This window comes from Ctenopharyngodon idella, chromosome 12, assembly GCF_019924925.1.
Source record: "Ctenopharyngodon idella isolate HZGC_01 chromosome 12, HZGC01, whole genome shotgun sequence".
Classification (NCBI taxonomy): domain Eukaryota; kingdom Metazoa; phylum Chordata; class Actinopteri; order Cypriniformes; family Xenocyprididae; genus Ctenopharyngodon; species Ctenopharyngodon idella.
In genome coordinates this window covers 13,125,721-13,150,553 of record NC_067231.1, presented here as the reverse complement: position 1 = coordinate 13,150,553, position 24,833 = coordinate 13,125,721, and the positions used below count along the sequence as shown (strand labels likewise).

The following is a 24,833-nucleotide window of genomic DNA, read 5'->3' as shown; positions in this document are numbered from 1 at the left end:
GCCATTGACTGTACAACTTTACGACTATTAATGTAGGCTATAATTTTTTTTCTTTTTAAGTAGCCTATGTAAATGTAAAAGTGTAAATGTGTGTGTGAAAAAAAAATGACGCTCAAAATAATATATAAAAGTAACAAGCAACAACAATGAGAAACGAAATAAAACGGGTGGACGTTTCTGTTTGAGCTCAGAAAGCTATGACGTCACGGATCCCACCTTTCCACGTGTGGCATGAGGTCGCGCGGAAAGGTTTCATCCTCCTTCGGTGCATCAGTGCAGTATCGTGTTCTCCTCGAGAGCGCATGAGCGCTCTGATCTCTGCCGCTTCACACACGTTAACAGGTGGGACGAAAACACAGATTTACGATTTGAACGGGGAAAGTTAAAACAAACACATTGTTATCAAGGACGTTTGAGGAATACCTGCTAAAATGTCTCGAACCCCGGAGGACGTGAACAAACTCACCGAGAGCACATATAAGGTAAAAGTCGGTTTAAACTGCGTGTATGTATCTTATTTGTCATAGACCACCTGTTACTAAACTCAGTACGTACCTTGAAGTTGTGTTGGTTAGTTTAATAATGAAGTGCTATTTTATGGCACTCTTACATTTTGTAATTAAGGTATACGTGTAAGTTGTGCAATATAGGCATGAGTGCATTTTAAAGTGTTTCAGTTCAGTTGGGTTTCTGGGTTGAGTTAAGAAACCTGTTTGTGCTGGACTGTTTCTGTTATTGCATACTTGACTGTTCATTGTTTTGCCAAGGGTGTGTTCTTGGGAATTAACAGTGGAACTGCCTAGAATTACATTACAGAAGGACATATCAATAGAGACCCAGGGGGACCTTGAGTTGAGCAGGACTTTGATCTCATAGGCCATATAATTATAATTATAAGTCAATGTTTAAACAGTGCTATTATTAGTAGAGGTATTTTTAGAAAGTAAAGTTAACATAAATATGGTGTATTTTATTGCACGGACAATAAAATGTAGTTTACATAGAAGGAGAAAAATGTGTCCTTTTGAAATGTGGAAAAAAGGGATAATTCTGTCATCATTTAATTCAACATTATCTTGTTCCAAACCTGGAAGATATTTGAACCCCACTTACTTTTTTATCGAATGGAAAAAAAACAGATATTTTTCAAAATATCCACCCAGTGTAGGCACATTCATTTGAGTCAGTTTCATTCAACAGCAGTAAGCTGCTTTCCATGTAACTTTGAAATATGAGCTTTGTTTCTTGCTCTCCAGAATGTGATGGAACAGTTTAACCCAGGACTACGGAATCTGGTTAACCTGGGAAAGAGCTATGAGAAATCAGTGACAGGTAATCACATCAATTCATTTACGTAAAAATAAATATGCACCATACTCCATTTTCTGCATAAAACTGCTCAAATAATCTCTGACCAAAAAAAAAAAAATCTCAAAATTGTTTTAGTACACGCACCTTCGATTTCAGTTCCTGTTAATCAATATGAGTTATTCACTCTCCTGCAGCAATGACCTTTGCTGGAAAGGCATATTTCGATGCAGTCTCAAAGATTGGGGAAAATGCTGCCGTTTCTCCGGTTTCTAGGGAGCTGGGTGAGTATTACTCTGTAAACCATCGCCCAGAGCTCCTAATCTGGCCTTCGCCGAAATGTATGCGCTTTGTGCACAGAGTGGCTTAACATTTCCTTGTAGATGATTCATTGCACTCAACATGTCTTTGAAAATCCAGTGCCAGTTATTTCCTCATTTTGTCGAAAGACAGTTCTGTATTTGCGTCTGCTTTAAGCCCAGACAGGTTTGGTTCTTGTTGACTTTTTGTGACTCAGCATCAGTTTGATTCATATCGTCTGGAAATAATGACAGAGCTTTACTGTGATTTATAAACTACCATCTGTTCCATGGCAACTTTTCATACTCCCCACCACTGCAGGTTTGGATTTTTTTGTGCAAATTACAAAGATGAATGGCTTTGCCTTCATATTAATCTTTTAATTTGCTCAAAAAAATTGTACACAACGTTCTTATTACAAATACTTTTTTACTTACTGTAAATGAGCTTTTGCTCTCCAGTGATGTGTCCTTTTGTGTTTTACTGAGCTCCTTTGGCTTTGCCGTTCCCTGTTCTTCCTGGAATCCCTTTCAGACGGCTCAGATGACCACCAGAGAGTGAGAATTCTCTGCACATACCAGCAGCAAACATGCAAAGCAAACAGTTACTCTTTGAGACTTTGTCTGCAAACCTTTCCGCCCCTGAACCCCTTTCATAAAGCATCATAGCTCAAATGTTCCAAAGGAATATGCAAATTCAAAGTGCTTGCCATCTATATTAACATTTAGTTCAGTCATAAGACCATGCATCATAACAACATCTAATGCTGTGGTGATTACTGGTGCAGCCTTCTATGTTAACCTGTTCCGTAGATAAGGAATGTATTGCTTGTGACACTTGATTGACACAAAAGCTTGATTAACTGAGCATTGTCGACATCAACATGCCTGCAAGAAAGTTCCAGAATAGTTCCAAATAAATGTAGGTTAACACAATTAAATTAATTTTAAAAAAGGCATCACGTCGCTTCAGAAGGCCTTTATTAACCCCCTGGAGCCGTATGGATTACTTTTATGATGGTTGAATGTGCTTTTTTGGGCTTCAAAATATCGGTTACTATTCACTCCCATTATAAAGCTTGGAAGAGCCAGAATATTTTTTTAAAATAACTCCGATTGTGTTTGACTGAATGAAGAAAGTCATATACACCTAGGATGGCTTGAGGGTGAGTAAATTATGGGATAATTTTCATTTTTGGGTGAACTAACCCTTTAACTTGGTAGTAATTAATTAGAACTCCAGACTGCATGTCTGGGTCACACGTCATTAAATGAAACTAGATAATGAATTACCACTGTAACTCTCCATTTAGTTCTTAAACTGTGATTTCTCTAGGGAATTTAAACATTCAATTGAGGCTGTATGACTGGTATGTGAGAAGTGCTCAGTTTGGTCACCACCCTTTTTCTCTTGCTGACACACTCTTCTAAAATTAAGACCACGAGCGTTCAAATGCAGGAGTACTTTTGTTATTTTAACAAAACAAGTTTCTTAGTGGCAAGATGTTTGTCATCTTATGGTGGAATTGTGTGAGACAGACATGATCTCACTGCACAAACACAAACCAGAATGTGGTTGGTAAGAACATGGTGATTTTCTAACTTGTCAAAGACTGTTTGGTTTAGGTGCTTGATAATATGTACTTGAAAATGTTTTTGAGTGGAAATAGGTCTATTTATCAACCCCTAGGGCATTGTACTAGCGATTTTTGAGATATTTACTGTGGTTGGCAATGCTGTCGCACATTAATGCTTTTTAAACTCTTTCAGCCTTCTCAAGAAATAAGGCATTAAATCATTGTCTGGATTTTTCCTCAAAGAGTTTTCTAACTCTTCCTGTAATGTAGTTTAAATATTTATTTTTCTGTTAGTCACAATGATGCTTCTCATTAGTTTTCATGTGAACTCTAGGAAAGCACTTAGACAGTAGAGGACAACAAACACAACCATAAATTAGATGATAAAATTAGGGTTGCGATGTAACTGAAGTAGTGACAGATCTTTTTTCCTCCGTATTGTGACATACATCCGAGTAAAATGGATTATCGAAAGGAAAAAATATGCAGGGAGCAGGGTCTTGGTTCAGTCTACTGGTTGTTGTTTGGATGGAGTCTGGCATATGCCACCAGAGAGAAGTCTGTCGTTTTTGACGGAAGATTATGACATTTAGATTAAATAACAAGGTCAACTAAAAATTCATCAATGAATATCTCACAGTAAGATGAATATGAAGATGCATTTAAAAAAAAAATAACAGTGAATTTCCATTTCATGTTACCTTTTCAGCATAATACCCAAATATTAAAGGGATGGTTCAACTAAAAAAATGAAAATTCTGTCATCATTTGCTCACACTCAATTGTTCCAAACCTTTATGAATTTCTTTCTTCTGCTGAACACAAGAGAAGATGTTTTGAAGAACATGAGTAACCAAACAGTTGACAGGCCCTATTGACTTAGTATGGAAGAAATAGTCAATGGGTATTGACTTAGTATGGAAAAAATAGTCAATGGGGCCCCATCAACTGTTTGGTTACCGACATTTTTCAAAATAACTTCTTTTGTGTTTAGCAGAAAAAAGAAATTCCTGAAGGTTTGGAACAACCTGAGGGTGAGTAAATGATGACAGTTTTCATTTTTGTGTCAACTATCCCTTAAAGGTGTAATAGGTAATTCTGGTTGAAAGTCTTCTCATATCCTGATAGCAATCACTATGTTAAACGGTCTATATGTATTTTCATAAATACATATATATTCTGTGGAAGGCATAGGACCATAAAATGTTTGAAATGAAATAACCTGCCTGTCAGCGTATGTTTTTACATATCCTCGTGCACCCTGTTCGCGCAGACATCATACGTCATCAGCACGTTTCGTGCTTTGCAGTTTATACTACAGATAGACCTCAGTCACGAAGCACCGCAAACAAACAGCAGCCACCTTTTACAGTTCCTACCGAATCAAAACAATGAGCAATGCTGCGTTCATGCCATAACTACCACCGTAATTAAGAGATGGCAACCCGTGACGTTCTAACCAGAGATGTTCACGTCCTCAGACTCGGAATCATGCGTTTCCATGTCAGTATCAACACAGAAATTAATCTGCAGCAGTCAGGTACCAGTTGTTTACGTTCATTATTATTGTAATGTTATGTGCTTTGGGACATGAGGTCATTTTTATGCCGTCTCTTGTGACGTTTTGCCAAGAGCAGCTGTGTGTGCGTGCATTCTTGTGTTTTGGAGGAGGCATGGCTTTGGACGGCGATTTGCAGGGAGGGTGGGATCATATGCTTTCAATACTAGCAGGCTAACGTTAGCATTTCCCAGATCTCCTACTGCACCTTTAAATGGGTTATACAACAAGTAGCCTTGTTATACTTAATTTATAGAATGTGTTGAATTTGAAGTCAACATGAGCAATAAAATAAGGACAATTTTAATTTAATTCATGTTCCTGCTCTTATTGTGAACTTATCATCAGTGCACATCATTCCAAAGAAAAAAAAATAGTTCCTTGTAGTTAAATGTCATTACTTGCTTTTCCAGTCTGAAACAACTTTCATTTTCTACTGATGTAACTTAAGCTGTGCGGGCTATTGGATAATATTAACTAATCTCCAAATAGCTATTTGGGCATTGTGTTAGCAAATTCACATTCTGTTTATTCTAAAATGTAAAAATAAGTTTATTTCTCAGTGAATATCCTGTGTCATTCAGAGAAGTGTCACATTATAGAAGTTTGTTCCAAAAAGCGATTTACTTTGACATTAACACCACCATTTCCTGCATTTGACGTTGCACATATTTCACATCAAAATGTTTTCAGTCTGCAAATGTTTTCTTCAAATGATTTTCCCATTGGAGGTGACTGCATTAGGACAGGGGATTTCTCATGCATTAGTGAAGTGTGGCATTCATAGATCACAGAGACATGGAAATCCCTGAGCCTGTTTATTTATACCTGAGGCATTCTAATTTTACTTTAAAACGCAATTCACTGACAATGTGCTGTACTTTCATATTATCCAAATAAATGTAGGTGCACTTGAAGGGCGTACCATGGGAATAGTTTGATGCGCACAGTAATTTTAGTTGTTGTTGTAGCAAGGCTTTATTGTGTCAGGTCATGTCTTAGTCACTCTTGCATAATATTAACTTGCTTTTGAAAGCATCACCTGTCATGTCCAGGAAACTCTCTTCCTTGTCATAGGAATTCATGGCATCAAAACTGCATTAGTTTGTTGTTTAAACAGAAAGAGATTGTATAAGAATATGTTCATTCTTAAGTCTGCTCTTAATATTAATAATCTGGTAGTGTAGTGTCAATGGTGAAGAAGCACAGTGTTGTACAAACAAACAGCAGTTGTGTTTGTAATGTTTTTAGTATGCTATTTTAGGTTGCAACCTTCCAAGAATAAAACCCTGGGATGGTTTTATTCTCAGAAGGTTGAAACCTAAAATAGCATATATAATGCCATGCTGTTGATGGCATTACCAAAACGAAGATTCCCTGTGTCACTCACATATTTTAAGTCAAGATAATGTGAACGAGATGTAATATAACACAGAAACACATAATTGTTAACAATGTTTCTGCTAAGTTGTAATATGGCAGGCACACTTTCACACTGATATTTCATTAAATCTGAGTTTATAAAAATTTCAAAATACAAATTAGTGTATTTCGAACTGGCCTATATGCATAATCATAAAGAACACAACACATGCAGCAAAACCATGAAACAAGATGGTGCACCCACATGGTTGGTTGAGCTCAGTGCTCGTCACTTCTTAAATGATATAACTTTTTATCTACTTCTGATCTACTTCTTTTTTTTTTTCTTTTTTTTTAAGACAAGCTTTACAGATGTTGATAATGTTTAAGAAACAATCTATTAAAGTGCATGATGGACAGAAACAATGTTATGAAAGACAGTATGTGCCAATCAATCAACGCCTGCGATTCTACCTGATACTTAACTGTTTTGTATTGCACTGTATTCTGACTGCGCTTTGATTAATGGCACCCGGGATTTATTTGGCAAAGATACAAGTATTCAGACCCCCTTAAATTTTTCACTCTTTGTTATATTGCAGCCATTTGCTCAGCCATTTTTCCTCATTAATGTACACACAGCACCCCATATTGACAGAAAAACACAGAATTGTTGACATTTTTGCAGATTTATTAAAAAAGGTCTCTCCAGAGATGCTCAATTGGGTTTAAGTCAGGGCTCTGGCTGGGCCATTCAAGAACAGTCACGGAGTTGTTGTGAAGCTACTCCTTCGTTATTTTAGCTGTGTGCTTAGGGTCATTGTCTTGTTGGAAGGTAAACCTTCGGCCCAGTCTGAGGTCCTGGGCACTCTGGAGAAGGTTTTCGTCCAGGATATCCCTGTACTTGGCCGCATTCATCTTTCCCTCGATTGCAACCAGTCGTCCTGTCCCTGCAGCTGAAAAACACCCCCACAGCATGATGCTGCCACCACCATGCTTCACTGTTGGGACTGTATTGGACAGGTGATGAGCAGTGCCTGGTTTTCTCCACACATACTGCATAGAATTAAGGCCAAAAAGTTCTATCTTGGTCTCATCAGACCAGAGAATCTTATTTCTCACCATCTTGGAGTCCTTCAGGTGTTTTTTCATGTGTCTTGCACTGAGGAGAGGCTTCCATCGGGCCACTCTGCCATAAAGCCCCGACTGGTGGAGGGCTGCAGTGATGATTGACTTTCTACAACTTTCTCCCATCTCCCGACTGCATCTCTGGAGCTCAGCCACAGTGATCTTTGGGTTCTTCTTTACCTCTCTCACCAAGGCTCTTCTCCCCCGATAGCTCAGTTTGGCCGGACGGCCCGCTCTAGGAAGGGTTCTGGTCGTCCCAAACGTCTTCCATTTAAGGATTATGGAGGCCACTGTGCTCTTAGGAACCTTAAGTGCAGCAGAAATTTTTTTGTAACCTTGCCACAATTCTGTCTCTGAGCTCTTCAGGCAGTTCCTTTGACCTCATGATTCTCATTTGCTCTGACATGCACTGTGAGCTGTCTCAGGTCTTATATAGACAGGTGTGTGGCTTTCCTAATCAAGTCCAATCAGTATAATCAAACACAGCTGGACTCAAATGAAGGTGTAGAACCATCTCAAGGATGATCAGAAGAAATGGACAGCACCTGAGTTAAATATATGAGTGTCACAGCAAAGGGTCTGAATACTTAGGACCATGTGATATTTCAGTTTTTCTTTTTTAATAAATCTGCAAAAATGTCAACAATTCTGTGTTTTTCTGTCAATATGGGGTGCTGTGTGTACATTAATGAGGAAAAAAACATTAACTTAAATGATTTTAGCAAATGGCTGCAATATAACAAAGAGTGAAAAATTTAAGGGGGTCTGAATACTTTGAATACCCACTGTAAATCTGGGCGCATTGTCTCAAATACAAAAATTAACTCAAATCATACTAAAATGGACAATTAACATGCGTTGTTTACATTTTCGGTTGTTGGTTGGAGATAGACAGCTTAATTCAGGCCCACATTCCCTAAGTCCATTGTACAATCAGGGCAGCATTTGTTCATCTAAACGGTTTGACCGCAAGATTTGTGCTGGCAGGCACTGTGGTGTCGAGCTGTTTCCAAGATGGAAAGACCAGATTACAGCTCACTGATCGGATTCTACTTTACGGCTGTATGGTCCAGACGGACTGTGAGCAGCTGTGTGTGTCCTGAAACCAGTGTGCTGGCAGTAGGGCTGCATGATATTTCAAAAAAAAAAAAAAAAAAATTTTTCTACGATACATATTGCCATATGATAACAATTTAACCAGATGACTTCAATAGTTTTATTTGGAAATAATTTATAATTCTAGAATGATTGGGGTGATTTTGTCAGGCAGTGCATCTGCAGAGCAAATAATAAACAATTTACAAGCTCAATAGAACAAAGATACAAATGAAATAAACAGTGCTTTATATTTTTTGGAATTCAGTGTTTGCACGCAAGTTAAAAATTGAGCTCTCTTTTGCGTCTTATTGCGCTCATATGGTTTAAAATTGCTTGAATGTTTAAACTGACAGGACCTGAAACGTGGAAATGATAAAATTCTACGAAAGTTAAACTTAATTCTGAGAATCTCGTTGTTTTAAACCATAGTGCCTGGTCTGTACAGATTAACTACGATCCCTATACTTGACATCGCACATCCTGCGATGTGACTATTGCTGATGCGCACATCGCAATATTGATGCTAAAACGATACATAATTTCAGTACCAACAAATTAAACTGGAATCTGGAGCTGACAAAAAAAGCATCGGTGTTGCCAAGAGAGCTAGTGTGAAATCTGTTGGTGATATGATGGAACATCCTCGAGATGGCCAGGTCCAATGTACGGATCCGATCACACAAAATGGAGGAGGGAACTGTTACCGGTTCGGAATACCATCATTTGATGCAATTATCCATTGTAGACAACTGACTATTGCAGATAATCTGGAATCAACATGATGCATCCTTCAAATCCAATTTTATCCGTAATATGACAATTATCATGAAAAATTGTAGGATGGGAATTTGATGAAGAAAAAATCCAGGGCAGCAGAGGCATAGATTAAATTTACTAGGGGTACATTATGACTTCATTTGCATTGCAGTTTTTCATTTAGCTTTTATACATTAAAAGTTGATTTTACTGATAATGATTCTCCATTTAGGCTTTTTCAATCGACAGGGATGCCCTGTAACCTTTGTAAGGTTGTGTACCTTTATGCTACATCTCTGGGGCTGTGAAAACACAGAGCAGGTGCTGACACTCAGTACAAAGACTGCATTTACTGACTCACTCCACTGACCTTACCATGCTAATGATGCTTTTATAACTGCTAGATTTGTGATAATGCTGCAGTTCACCTTAGTTTGTTTGCTGTAAGGTTTGTTTTTATGAGCAACACTAATGGAGCCCCAGCAAGATGAAATGACACTGATCATACAGAGTAGGAAAGACGCATGCTAAAGGTGTAGTCATAGAGAAATACACATGTACTTGATAACTCTCTGAAGGCAACTTTGAACTGTTTATCCAGTTGAGATGGAAACAAAACTATAAAAAAACACACTATAAATACCAGTAATGTAGCAATAATGTTTCATTTTTCTTCTCAGGAGTGGTGTTAATGGAGATTTCAGAAGTGCACAAGAAGGTCCAACTGGAGCTGGAGGAGTCTGTAAGTATGCAAGGTTCTAAATCTTGAAACATCAGTTTTTTTTCTTATTCCTCTCCAACTGCAGAAGAAGCTGAAGAACAGATATTCTGTATGTTCCACAAGTTATAAATATAAATTAAACTAATTTCCTGCTCAAAAGTTTGCATACCCTTGACTCTTTATATTGTGTGTGGCCAATGCTGGCCATCAGTGACTGCTTGGAACCTTTTGGGGTTAATTTCTGTAAATTCAGAATTATTATTATTTTGCCTTGTGGAATGTATAGACTACTGTTCAAAAGTTCGAGGTCAGTAAGATGTTATTAATAGTTTTGTTCAAACTATCAATCGTTTCAATCAATCATTTAATTGATCAAAAATGTGCGTAAAGATATTTATAATGTTACCAAAAATTTTTTTTTTATAAGAATCCTGAACCTGTTTTGAACATTGATGATATGAAATGTTTCTTGAGCAGCAAATCAGCATATTAGAATGATTTCATGTGACACTGAAGACTGGAGTAACGATGCTGAAAATTAAGCTTTGCCATCATAGGAATAAATGTCATTTTAAAATAAATGAAATAAGAACGGTTAAAAAGTTATTTTAAATAAATTAAATGTAAATTTCATAATATTGCCGTAAAGCCATTATAAAGATACAAAATACAATTATGAAAAACATATTCAAGTCATAAAACCTATGAGCAGAACTGTAGCTGGCAATGCTATTGGACTAACCTTTACGACATGAGCTTTGTGTATTTGTAACTTCAGACATTTTTGTAGTCATGTGATTTGATATTATAATTCATACAGTCATGTTTTACCTTAGGGATAGTGTATGTGCTGAGCTTATCTGTGGTATGTGACTGTATTGAGGGCTGACCATTTGCTCTCTTGACTTTTAGGTTATTTCTTCCTCCAAAACCATTTTTATCAGCTGATCTTTGGTATTCAAACTCTGTGTTATAAATATTTAACCACCAGCGCTGATAAGATAACCCTTTTTGTTCAAATTCTCTACATAGTCATGTTATCGTAGTATTGGAATTTATCAGATATTGTTATCGCTGTGTGATGATGATGATTTATTGCCAACCTTTTTGTTACAGTTCATGAGGTTCCACAGAGAGCTCATCACTGAACTGGAGAAGAAAACTGATATGGATATCAAGTACATGAATGTGAGTATTGCTGGTTTTTCTCCTCGTCATACTTCCCATATGGCACTTACCTGTGCAAGGACATTTCATCAACGCTGTGGTATTACATTCCCTCTAGGCCACATTCAAAAGATACCAGTCGGAACACAAATTGAAGCAAGACTTCTTAGACAAATCACAGGCTGACCTGAAGAAACTGCGCAGAAAAAGTCAAGGAAAACATTCGTCCAAATATGAGATCAAAGAAAATGAGGTGAGGGTTTATTGTATTTTTTAAATTAAATCTATCTTATCTGGCAGTCTTTTCTGTCTGATCATGCAACAAAGCTGTTTAGTTTGTAGTCCTAATTTATGGACAAGAATTAGCATTTTTGAGCAATGGTTTTCCTCTAGGATTTTAGGCTAGTGGTTTACAAGTAAAATTGTCTGTGATTTAATATTACTTGACCAAACATACACATTTGTTATCAACAAAAAAAGACACAGTCATACCTCAGTCGTGAATTTTGCAGCTACTATGCTTGTACTGTGTAACGAAAAAAGAAAAAATGTAGGACGGGGACTTTATGCGTGGATTATTGTTTTGATTTTGAGATGCGGGTGTTGCACTCAAAAACGGAGGCAGATGAATGTGAGTTTGAAAGGGCGGGGTTTAAGCGTACTAAATGATCCCAAGTCCTACATACATCACCAGATGTATGTAGGACTAGTTGAAGGTCCAGTTTTGTCATTTTGAATAAACATTATGAGGTCATTTTTTTGAAAAATAAAAGGCATGTTCGAATGAATTGTTCACAATAAGATCTATAATATGCATTTAGAAAACAGATGAAATTTCACTTCATTGCAGTTTTATTAAAGACTACAACTACGACAAGGATGTGTTTATATGTTAAGTCAACCATTTAATCCTTATATAGCAACATTTAAAAAAAACAGTGGCTTCAAAATTCTATTTTGTAGGGCAAAATGTGACTTTTCAAGTAATATTCACTTCAGACAATATTTTACTTATAAATCCAAAATCTAAAAGTCAAAAGGAAGTTATCAAGGAAACTCATGACAAAGGGTTTGCTCTGCATGACAAAGGGAACGGATCTATTCGATTTATTTTCTGGCTCAATATCAACCTGATTTGATACTTAATGCACTCATTCTACTGGGGTGGGCTCTTTCAATCATCAGTTTTAAAAGCTCAACAGTCACCATTGTGTTCCTCCTTTCAAAGGTGTATTGTTTCCTTGAACGGTTAGCAGCGGAAACCGTTTTTTATGTAATGTTTGCTTCTGAGTTTCAGTCTTTTTTTTGACCGATGTCTGAAGGAAAATTGAACTGAGCTGCTGCTGAGTTTAACAAAGCTTCACCCACAATCATGAAAATTGTTTTAACGGAGTCAAACATTCACATTAAAATGCTTTTTAGCCATTGTGCAATTTGTATTGGCTTTGCAAATCACAATAAATCTGAAACTTGAAATTGCCATTGTAAGCACAGTATCAAACTTAAAGCTCAGACATGTGGTGTGGTTGCACTTCGGTCAACCAGAGTTCAAGTCCCGACTTGAGGTCCTTTCCTGGTCCAGTTCCCCTTTCCCATGATTTCCTTTCTGTCCTGCTACTGTCCTATATAAAATAAAAGCAAAAAGGCCAAAAATGTAGCTTAAAAATGATCTTTTTGGGTGGGGGCAGATGCAAACTTGTCATCATGCAAGTATGTACAGCTTGAGTTGATGAGATGTCATTTACCATAGTAGTGACTCGAATCTTAGCCAAAAACATGTCAGATCATGTCCCTGACAAAACCCACTGAATCATAAATTCATATAGCCATGAAGTCATATCATACATTCATACTGCACTGAGACAATACTTGTGTGGGACTTTCATGTCCAGGCATGATCTGCAAACGATTCTGAAAACAACTCCAAGGAAACAAGCAACGTCCACCGTCACTATGACAACTTGCACAGAACTACTGTATAATAGCGAGGGGAATCCTGTGAAGAAGAACAGAGCTCTGTTTCTAGTGTCATTTTCACAGGTCTGCTGGGTAACAGCTCTGTTCTATAAAAGCAAAATGACTGCATTAGCATGTGGTGTTGACTGTGTGGACTTCTTAAATATGTTGATATATCTCATTTTGTTAAATGTGATGTTTTGTTTGTATTTCTCAAATGCAATCTGTTCCAAAAAGATGTATTTCAAGAAAGAAATCAAGTACATCTGTACCACTCTAGCTGACTACTATGAGCGTATACTGTGATGCAGCCATATTGTATGATTGATTTTATTTCTAGTGTATGGAGACCATCTCATCCCGGCAGACAGACATGCAGAAGTTTATTGCAGAAGGATGTAAGGAAGCTCTGTTGGAAGAGAAAAGGAGATTCTGTTTCCTAGTGGATAAACATTGTGCCTTCTCCTATCAGCTAGCAGCCTTCCATGACAAGGTGACTTACTGAAAATATTCAGCTTTCTGATTCAAATATTAAACTTACTGATTTTCCAGTTAATATTGTTGTTAGATTTGGGAACAATTAATTAAAATGGTACATCTACATGAAGAGTTTTTTAGTACAATGTTTTTAATCTTTTTAAAAGAAGTCTAAACTCCATTACTCCTGTCTTCAGTGTCACATGATCCTTCATAAATCAATAATATGATATATGAATATGACTAATATGCTGATTTGGAAAATTGAATCCATGTTACCTTTTTTTTTCTTTCTTTTTTTTAGGATTATTTGATTAATAGAAAGTTGATTGAAAGAACAGCATTAATTTTGAAACAATAATCTTTTGTAACATTATAAATGCCTGTAAATTTCAATCAATTTAATGCATCCTTGCTGAATAAAAGTATTAATTTCTTAATATCAAACTGTATGTGCACTTGCACCCACAGGCCAAGGAGATACTGACCGTCAAACTGCCCAGCTGGCAAGATAAGTGTACCGATGCCACCAGGGTGCCAGACACAGTGATAACCATGATTGAAAATCTGCGGACAATGTCAGTCATACCCGAGTCCTCGCCTACATTGGAGCACAGTGACCGGGTTAGTCCCATGTTAGAACATGATGTACCTCCATTCAATTTATATATGACTGTTTAAATGCTCTTTTTTTTTTTTTTTTTTTTTTTTTTTTTTTTTAATACACACATAGCATTCACTTATTTAAGCCAGAACATCAACCCATTCAGTTTTGTTCACATTTATTGAAAAAAAAAAGAAAAAAAAAAAGGCATACTGACATTATGACATTGTCACTTTTTTTCCTCAGACCAATTCTGGTTCGATTGTTCCGCCCCCAGCCCCATCACTCAAAGCCCACACGAGTCCACTGGCCGGCATGTTCTCCCAGGACATTCCTAAAAGCACCATCTCATCAGAGCACTACTCAGGCAAGCTTACGGTTCCCTCACACTTTGATCTAATCAGACTTCATCACTTCTGCTCTCAAAAATCAAGCGCACTAGTCTTTGTGTTGATGAGGCAGTCCTTGAAACATCACTGTGATTACTAATTTAGCTGATTACTGCCACAAAATATCTTTTGTTAATGTCGCTTAAATTGCACTTGCTTTGAAATCAACAGATCAAGACAGTCTAGATGAAAATGGCCTGTCTAGGTCTGAATCTGTGTCTAGCGGTATGGATGTGGCCAAGAAGAGCAGGGTGCAAACTATCTTCCCCCACACAGCAGGGAATAACCAGACCCTGCTGAGCTTTGATGATGGAGACATTATTACGCTGCTTATCCAAGAGGAGCGAGATGGATGGCTGTATGGAGAACTAGAACATACTGGACAGTAAGTTTGAAAAAACATTCATTCAATTCAAAATTGCTTTTCATCCTTAAAAGGATAGTTCACCCAAAAAAAGTTCGGTCATCGTTTACTCACCCTCATGATTTTCCAAACCTAAAATTCCAAACCTTAGGGGCAGTTGTGGCCTAATGATTAAAAAGTCTGACTTGTAACCCGAAGGTCGCAGGTTCAAGTCTCAGTACCAGCAGGAAATGTAAGGGGGAGTGAATGAACAGCGCTTTCTTCCACTCTCATTACCCACAACTGAGGTGCCCTTGAACCCCCAAACGCTTCCCGGGCGCCGCAGCAAAAATGGCTGCCCACTGCTTCGGGTGTGTGTTCATGGTGTGTGTGTGTTCACTACTGTGTGTGTGCGCGCACTTGAATGGGTGAAATGTAGAGCACAAATTATGGCACACCATACTTGGCAACACCACTACTTTAGTAAAAGACTGAATTTCTTTTACTGAACACAAAAAAAGTTTCTGAAAAAAATCTCAGTATTTTATTTATTTATTTTTTGTATGTGTGTGTGTGTGTTTGTGTCAATAAATGAAAGTCAGTGGGGTCCAATATTTGTTTTGGACTCTATTGACTTTAATTATATAGACAAAAACAGTTGAAACATTGAACCTTTTGTGTTCTGCAGACGAAAAAGTAAGTCATATAGGTTTTTAACAATATGAGGCACATTAAGGACACTGAAACTTTTCATTATATTTTCTTTGTCCATGGTGCCACTTTGACTTGGATGTTAGCAACATTAGCTTTTCTGAGCTGGAAATACTGGTTCCATGCTTCTATTCGTCAGATTTACTCTTCTAATTCACACAGTTTGGTAAGGCATGTTCGACATGTCAAACATCTTAGAGGTGCTTACATAAGTTATTACGAGGGAACAAGTGCTGCTGCTGCTGTAAGCCTTTGCAGGGCAGTAGGTTTATTGGCTTAAACTTATTAGCACAAAACAAAAATGATACCTTCAGTTAGACATGATGAGGGGCAATTATTCTCCACTTATCACAGTCTTTTATTTCCAAATTAATAGTTTTCTTGACCTGGGAATGTGCTTCCAATGTGGGTGGTGTAACAACGGGGCGAGCTGACATTTGACCTGGCATTTTTAGAGCGAGTTTGAGTTTAAGGACTTGATTGTAAATGAGAATGTACATTCTCGCTTAGTGAGATACGGCACAGACGAGTTGTTTAAACTGATTTTTAGTATTAGCATGAAACTGATAATGAATTAAGTTTTCTTTCACATTTAGTGGTCTGTATGAAATCAAATTTGACACTATTTAGTTTGTTAGCGTACATTGCTAGTCTTGTGAAGAATTAACCTGTGCATCAGTTAATCCACAGAAAAATTGGTGTTGCACAGCTCTGCTTTATCATAAACTCACAGAGACAGCAAAAGAATTGTCTCAGATTTCTTAATGCACATAATAAATGTAATTTATAAAGTTCTAAATTTGTTAAACTGTTCATTAGGGTGAAGCTGAATTTTGATTAGATTAAACCATCATATTGTTTACCTTTTTAAAAACAACAATTTTTGATTTGGTGATGATAGTGGCTTATTAAAAACATCATTTAAAGTCTAACAGGCGCATTTACAGTATTTGTTATATTAACATTTACATGTAAACATTTATTCATAGTGACATGTACACAAATGATCCTACTGTAGTGAAAGTATCAGTGTCTGTGCTTTGTGTGGTCTTACATTTGTTTATTTTGCATAATTTAATGAGCAGCTCTGTTATTCCGGACCAGATCTGCCATTTCAGAGGTCCAAGGTCCACAGATTTTCCCTCACTACCCATTATGCTGCCACCACTATTTTGAGAAGTGAAAATGTCTTAATGCACTGACGCACTCTTGAAGGCTCAGTTCAAAGTTATCCGCAGCTGGCGGTGTGACAGTTCCTAAGCAACCAAAACCAAATGAACTCTTCATACTACATGGTGTTTCGCTGTACATTTGTACCACTACAGTGGTTTCTGATTAGTCATACAACTACTGAAAACAAAAATTAGTCTTAATGCATATTGAAATGGAGCTGACACCCATTTTTGTTAGAAAATCGTGATGCACATTATGAATATTTTTTGCTTTCAATTGCAGGCGGGGCTGGTTTCCCTCATCTTATTGCCGGACTTACAATGAGCCAGTAATCGCAAACAGGTGACACTGCTCTTCCTTTAATTTGAGAGCAAAAATGATGGGATTTCAACTGAAAATAATGTTTATCTAACCATTAACAAAACAGTAAAACATCAATTTATGCACTTTGTTCAGCAGAGTCGAGAGCCCATTGCGTAGCCAGAGTGTGACTGATCTTCCAGAGCAGCCGGAGGAAGACGAGGAGGTGGAGCAACCAGTGCTGCTGCCCCCGCCTGACTACAGTGACTCATCCAGGGACAGACCCATCAAGCCCTCCACCCCCTCTCCACAGAATACGGTAAACAGAGTGCGGTGGCAAATAGTATTGCTAAGTGCAAAGTTAGTTGAATAAGCAGCCATTTTCTGGAAAGAGAGACAGAGGGGAGTATCTGGGTGACTTACCCTTTAGTAGCTGAAATAAAGAAGGCAAAGTCATTGTGGGAGGTAGTCCCCTGATCGAATCAGGTTTCCCTCTAGGGCAAAAATGAAACCTTTGCTACAGCACAGAATGGAGACCTAAAAGATGCTTACAGTAAAGTTTAAAGATGCATATAATATGGTTTTTGTGCTCCCAGCCATGTTTGTTTTTTTTTTTTTGTTTTTTTTTTTTAAGCAGCACAACTGTTTTCAACATTGATAAGAAAGGATCATGTGACACTGGAGTAATGGCTGCTAAAAATTAAGCATTGCCATCACAGGAATAAATTACATTTTAAAATGAAATAGAAAACATTTATTTTAATACTGTATAACATATAGGGCCTGTCTACACCTGGTCACTTCATGCGTTTTTACTGATCAGATAGCTATGCAAAATGAATATAAATCATCAGCGAAAGAAACAGATATATATGAGCTGCATTATTTATCATCAGCTAATTTCAAGATCAAGTGGCATCAGCACTGGAAAGATGATTTAGTCTCTCTATACTTTTAATGAAGATGATTGTGTGTTGAGCTTCAGGATGGCACGTCGAACTTTCAGCTTCATTTGCGGCAGTTTGCGCGTCGGCTTGCTGAAGAGATACTCAGCTACTCTTCTGCAATGGGCCATATCTGTGGCGATCCGTATTGCAGTAGTGATCCGGTATAACACGCTTACACATTTATTTTTTGGGAGGAGTAAAATTTACATAGCTTCAACAACCAGATGCATTTATACTTGTTCAGTTTTGTTTGGAATGCGTCTCAAACCACATCCTGAAGTGATTTGAGTGATTGCATTTCGGAGGACATTTACACCTGGTCTGGTTGGATAGCTGTCCGATCAGAAAAAAAACAAAGTGACCAGTTGTAAACAGAACCATAAATGCAGCCTTGGTGAGCATAAGTATTTTTACTAGTTGTCTCTTTTAGACCCCACTGTATTTGTTCAGTTATACATTAGGCTTTAAATCATATAAATTTAAAGGAACACTCCACTTTTTTTGAAAATAGGCTCATTTTCCAACTCCCCTAGAGTTAAACAGTTGAGTTTTACAGTTTTCGAATCCATTAAGCCGATCTCCGGGTCTGGCGGTACCACTTCTAGCATAGCTTAGCTTAGTTCATTGAATCTGATTAGACCGTTAGCATCTCGCTCAAAAATGACCAAAGAGTTTTGATATTTGTCCTATTTAAAACTTGACTTATCTGTAGTTACATTGTGTACTAAGACCGACGGAAAATGAAAAGTTGCGATTTTCTAAGCCGATATGGCTAGGAACTATACTCTCATTCCGGCGTAATAATCAAGGAACTTTGCTGCCGGTGCAGCAGGCGCAATGATATTACGCAGCATCTTAGTACACGATGTAACTACAGATAAGTCAAGTTCAATAGGACAAATATCAAAACTCTTTGGTCATTTTTGAGCGAGATGCTAACGGTCTAATCAGATTCAATGAACTATGCTAAGCTATGCTAGAAGTGGTACCGCCAGACCCGGAGATCGGTTTAATGGATTCGAAAACGGTAAAACTCAACTGTTTAACTCTAGGGGAGTTGGAAAATGAGCCTATTTTCAAAAAAAAGTGGAGTGTTCCTTTAAATCAATAAGTGGCAATAATCACTTACGTACTACAGTAATGTAACCTTTGTTCTTTGCCAGGGGGCCTAGGGAGGGGTAGATGAATGCTCTGCATTGCTATCATTGTGAAAAATAAAAAGACATCTGAAAAATGCTCCCTACCTGGTTTTCTCATTGCAAGGGATAGTGGAGACTATTAGAGCTGCACTATATTAACTGATGGCAAACTGTATGCGAGTATCTGGCTCCCTCTCCTGAAAGACCTCAAGATACATGTGCTGCATCAGGGCACAGAGATCCAATTGAAAGTGTTTAGACACAACTAATTCACCTTGAATGTGATCATATGATGGTGGGCTGGTGACTCTGGTAGACACATGTGGACTATTGTGGCAGGTCTGTAAACTCTAGTCTGTCCTTTGATGAACAAATGGTTAGTTCACCCAAAAATAGGAATTCTGTCATTTACTCTGCTTCAGTGGTTATCAATCCTGGTCCTGGGGACCCACAGCTTTGCAAGACCATGGTGTGACTTAAAATGACTTGTGACTATTTTTTTGTTGTTGTTGTTTTTTGAAGTTTGATAGCCTGTTGGTCAATATAAGCATTTGTTTAGAAAAATTAGGCATATGGATTACTTATATAGTTTTTTTTTTTTTGGTTGGTTTGTTGGTTGTTTTTGTTTGGGTTTTTTGGTGTTTGACAGCCTGTGGTCATTATAACTTGTTGCTCGGAAAAATTAATCATATGGAGTACTTCTATGGTGTGCGATATATTTTTTTTTTTTTTTTTTTTTTTTTTTTTTTGGGGGGGTGGGGAGCTTAACAGCCTGTGGTTGCTATGTTGTTGTTCAGAAAAAATACATGGAGTAAATCATGACAGAATGTTCATTTTTTTGAGTTAACTACTCCTTTAATATGAAATAAGGAAATAAGGCCTGCCTTGATCAAAATGTGTCAGTGGATCAAAATTTTAACTCTAGGATACTCCCAGTACATCCTTCTCTCATATAAAGTACCTTCCCTGACTGTTTACAGTTCATCCTCTCTTGAAGTAGTTATGATTAGATTGTCAGCACTCAGGCAGAGAAAGCAAGCGTTTCAAGATTATCGAGATTCTTTACGCATATGATGAGGTCATAGGACACAACGATTGTTCCAGGTACTTAGTCGGCTGGTGAAGTGATTGAATCATGTGCTGACATCCTAATCGAACCAGTCTGACAGGGAAAATCAGCTCCGCACTTTCAAGTTATTAAGAATGGAAGCACCGTTTATGCTGATCACTTTTCATTCTTATTTCTGTTTGCAACAGGTGTCTTTGCCAAATGGTCACTCAGTGGCTCCATTCCTTGGGTGAGTATCTTTTAACAGATATAATTCCCCATATTACTACAGCACTCTAGAATTTAACCCTTTCTCTGCCATCACAATGCTTGTTTTCCCCCTCAGGGGTGGGAATCCATTTGCCACGGTCAAACTACGACCCACCATCACAAATGACAGATCTGCACCAATCATATGATGAGAGTTCATTCAGCCCCTGCCCCGATGTGAAGTTATGTCTTCGTGGTTTTGTCTATATTGACGCATTGTAAATATGGCAGAAGAACCAAATGAAAGGATTCTGTTACAGCATCAATTTTAATCCTTAAAGTTTCTAAAAATGCAAACCAGCATATTTACAGGAGGCATTATTTATAAGAATTTTAGACTTTGATTAAATTATTATTTTAAATTGTAACTGGATTCATACACTTGAGTTTCCAAGAGAATGCACAGCACCAAACAGGCTCTTGAATAGATATATTCTGACCATATTGGTCTTATGTCTGGGGCCTTGTAAAGGTAAAAAGAAATCCCAAATGTATATTTTAAAGTTGACTTATTGCAGCCCCTAATTAGAAAAACGACGTATGACCAAATCGTATTTCATTTCAAAATACAGTGAAGTAGTGTGAGATTTGCCAGTTGCCAAATTGTTTTGGTTGGGATGTATTAATTTTAGCCTGTTTTTGTTATACAATATCATGATTTCGTCATTTTAAATTCTGATGTGTTCCTTATCCTTCACACCTTTTACACGTTTAAAGGAGAACAATGTAAAGACACTTAGTTTAAATTGTTTATTCCTCATGTTAAAGATGAGTGCAATGTGTGGTGATAGCATTCGTACTAGCTGCACAGTTGATTTTTGGCTTATTGGCTTTAGCTGGACATCGTCTCAAACTTGTGAGCATTCTTCACCATAGAAGAGAAATGCTTGGGTCCTAACTAAATAAATACTGATTTTTTTAACATTTTTTATTAAGTCTTGTAAGTTCATGTACATGTTATGCCTTTGCAAGCATGTTATTTTGTAGGGGAAAGTCTTTTTTTTTTTTTTTTTTTTTTCTCAGAACTTTTTCTTTTTTGTGTGTTGTGATATTGATTCAATGCCCCATTTCCTGTCATACCACATTACTCAGAAATAAAGATTTATGTATATATATATGTCTGTATGAAAATGCCTTGGATTTTTATAACTCTGCAGTATTGGTTACAGTGGCTAATCCAAAATACTTTTAACCTTGGTGGATCTGAATACTTCCTTCATAAATGGGTTTATATGAGATGTGTATCCTGCAAGGATAAAGGGACCATTATTCCATAGCAAATAACAGTAATTTAATTGTGCCCTTTTCCTTAAGTACTGTAGGCAAGGCTGAGACTAAAAAAAAGTGCAGCTATCATTTGCTCATGGAAATGGGTAAATAAACGTGTTTTATATTTGGTTGGTAATGTACGCCCACAAAAAAAAAAAAAAAAGACGCATTCTACAATTACGATAGAATATAACAATTCAGGTTACAACAAAGTTAATTAGCCTATTTTTTGTAGAGGGTATGCATTGCATTGACGTCACTTTCCCGCCGGAACAGTCTCCCTCAGCCGGACTGAGCGGCAAAAGAGCCTGCTGAATGACTGGAGGGGAAACTTCGAAAACACGAGTAAGACAAACTATTAAACTAAAGGTTGGACTTGATAGTGTTCCTGTTACAACTTACCAAAGATCTAGTAATCCATGAATATTGACACGCAAGCTGCACCCAGGAATCGTGTTTACAGATATTTATATGTGCCTGATTTCGACGCCGGGGAAATACATAAACCAAATTTGCCTGTGAAAAGCTTTAATACAATATAGGTATGCCTGAATCCGGATGATCACTTATATCAATGTAATATATTATCCAGTCCTAAAACTTGTATAGTTTTTGTCATTTATTTGAAAACACCCAATTATGCAGAATATAAGATGGCAAATATTTAATTGATGAGTTGTCAATACAATATATAACAATATATAGGGTATGATTTTACCCCAAAATTCAACATATTGACAAAATGATAACTGAAAATCCACGTTTCGCTGCCCGGAGTGCAGTTTCTGTGAATTTCAGCGATTCATTTGCTTCTTTTCTTTAGCTTTCAGCAGTCTGTAAAAATATACCTCGGATTTCTTGTCAAATCTATTTGTACAGTTAATCGCAAAGCTCTAACCCGTTTTGAATGTGTTTGGTGTGTTTTTAGCGGCATTCACGCTGATAACCATGCTGCCACTCAATCTTTTTGCCAGTGAGCGAACTAACCGCCGCAGTCACAACGGCCGACTGAGACGTCACGTGCATACCAGAGAGAATTTGAACGCACCTGGATTTCTGCTGCTTGCACGCGCAAAGACGACAACAAATCACATCTTTGAGTCACTAACGTTCTAAATTCTTCGTCATGACGTCACAAGCAGAAATCCTGTATAAAAGCTCGTGAAACTCACTTGTGCTCAGACTACTACTACTTTTTACTTTAGTCTTGGGTGTCAGAGTTTGTCTCTTCAGGCATGTTTACATTTTTATGAAAATTTTGGGATAGCTATATAAAACAAAACAAAAATACTGGATGGAAACACCAAGATTGAATCGATCATTTTACCCAATAAGAAACCATGATGGAAACACATTTACGATAGGATGCAAAAAATAGCAACAACAGCAATAATAATAATAATAGCAAAAACAATAATAACAACAATCACAACAAAATTAAGAGAATAACTATTGTAAAGAATAAAAAATGGTGGTGTTGAGTGTTGGTGAAATGGTAATTCACAAACAGTTGATGACAGTATAACAGTATAATACTTTAAATGATTTAACTGCTATCAGTCGAGCATACATGTGACAAATTAAGTTTTTGTATATATGAGGAATTAATATTGACTTTTAATAACTATAGATTCTATGTAAACTATAATTCAATATTGGCCTATAAACTAATGAGTTTAAAAAGAAGCTGAATTTAATAAAAATCATATTTAAAAATATATAAGAAATCCATTGCTTGTTTTTATATCTGTTTAACTTTTCATTTGACTACTTATTTTCTGACTGGTAAACTGGTAACAGAGACAATATCGAAAGTGAATTTAGCTTAAAAACTCTGCTCTTTCTACTAATGAAAGTTTTAAAGAATTTAAGCATATTCAGACTTGCAAGAAATGATGAAAGTGCTGCCATCTAGTGGTGATTACTAGTATATCTATCTATCTATACACACAAATGAATAAATAAATATTATTATTATCAGTCTTTTGGAATTAGTAAGAGTCTTATCAAATAAGATACCATGATCCTTTATGATTGTTTTCAGAGGATTATAGAAATTCCTTTTATTATAGAATTCTTTTAGGATAACAAATAAAATGTTATATTTGTTACAATTTGAATCTGTAAAGTAAAATGTTTTTTGGTACAGTAATCAGTTAATGTTTTACACCATTTTAATCAGGTTTTGACTTTATGCAGTTCACTTATTCCAGCGGTGTGACAAATACATTTTTTCAAAAGAACAAACATTCCATGTAGACTTAAAATTAATACGAGGTCACGAAATCTGTTTGCAATAATTATACAATTGTTTAAAATAGTTTGCTTGACATCCCAACTCTTTAATAGGCTAGATGTGATAAATCAACAGATTGTGATCACGACATGCCGAATGTAGAAGGAAAATGAAAAGATCGGATAAGGAGGCCGTCATTAAGGTTTCCATAATACTTTTTTCTTCATTCAGCATATTACACATTTAACATAAAAGCTATCAAAATGAGCACTTGGCACAAATGTTCAATTAAAACTGAAGCAAGAACACACCTCAGCATTGTAACAAAGTAGCATCCTGCTGTTCACCACAAATCTCTCAAAATGGCTACAAAAGTAATGTCTGTGGGTTGCAGCACTGCCCGTATTTCTGCTGTTTCTCCATGACCAGCGAGCCCTGGGCGTACAGTCTGTCTTTGTCCCATGATGCCTCTGTTTTGTTCACCGGTGCCCATATGGCTTTGGCTGTGTGGGGTTTGAGGAAGCCAGGAAGCAGCCCTGACAGGGAAAAAAACCTGAACTTTCTAAAAAAAGAAAAGAAAAAAAAAAGAGCATTTGGGTTAGGCATACAAACACCCTGAGCTAGTTTATGCTGGTCCTTAGCTGGTCATGGGCTGGTCCTAAACTGGTCCTGAGCTGGAGCTAGTTGCTTAGGACCAGCACATGACCAGCTAAGGACCAGCTTAAACCAGCTCATGAGCAGCTAAGGACCAGCATAAACCAGCTCAAACAAGCTTCCATGCTTCAAAACATACCTAACCAGCATATGCTGGGGTTTTTTTTTAACAGGGACGACAAAAAGAAATTGGATACACAATGTGAAAAAGGAATCTTTGTAGGTTATGACAAAAACAGCCCTGCATACCTGGTCTACTATCCAGAAACAGGAAAAGTTCTCACAAGCACAGGCTTGTGAGATTTGTAACAAAGTGTGTTACTGAGCACCAGACACAGACCGA

General features: G+C 37.1%; 1 protein-coding gene across 2 annotated transcripts; it reads left to right on the top strand.

The window, feature by feature from the left end:
* The first annotated feature begins 192 nt into the window (after positions 1 to 192).
* On the top strand, positions 193 to 21,448 carry baiap2l1a (BAR/IMD domain containing adaptor protein 2 like 1a). 2 transcript variants are annotated; one of them, XM_051914339.1, is made up of 14 exons: positions 193 to 482; positions 1,257 to 1,332; positions 1,506 to 1,592; positions 9,767 to 9,828; positions 10,924 to 10,995; positions 11,093 to 11,227; positions 13,271 to 13,423; positions 13,879 to 14,031; positions 14,258 to 14,378; positions 14,572 to 14,785; positions 16,910 to 16,969; positions 17,087 to 17,246; positions 20,271 to 20,311; positions 20,408 to 21,448. In XM_051914339.1, the coding sequence occupies exons 1-14, from the start codon at positions 432 to 434 to the stop codon at positions 20,478 to 20,480; spliced, it is 1,458 nt and encodes a 485-aa protein (XP_051770299.1). In that variant the 5' UTR covers positions 193 to 431; the 3' UTR covers positions 20,481 to 21,448. The 2 variants fall into 2 exon arrangements, with proteins under 2 accessions (XP_051770299.1, XP_051770298.1); XM_051914338.1 differs by having other exon boundaries at positions 17,084 to 17,246.
* Positions 21,449 to 24,833: the final 3,385 nt, after the last annotated feature.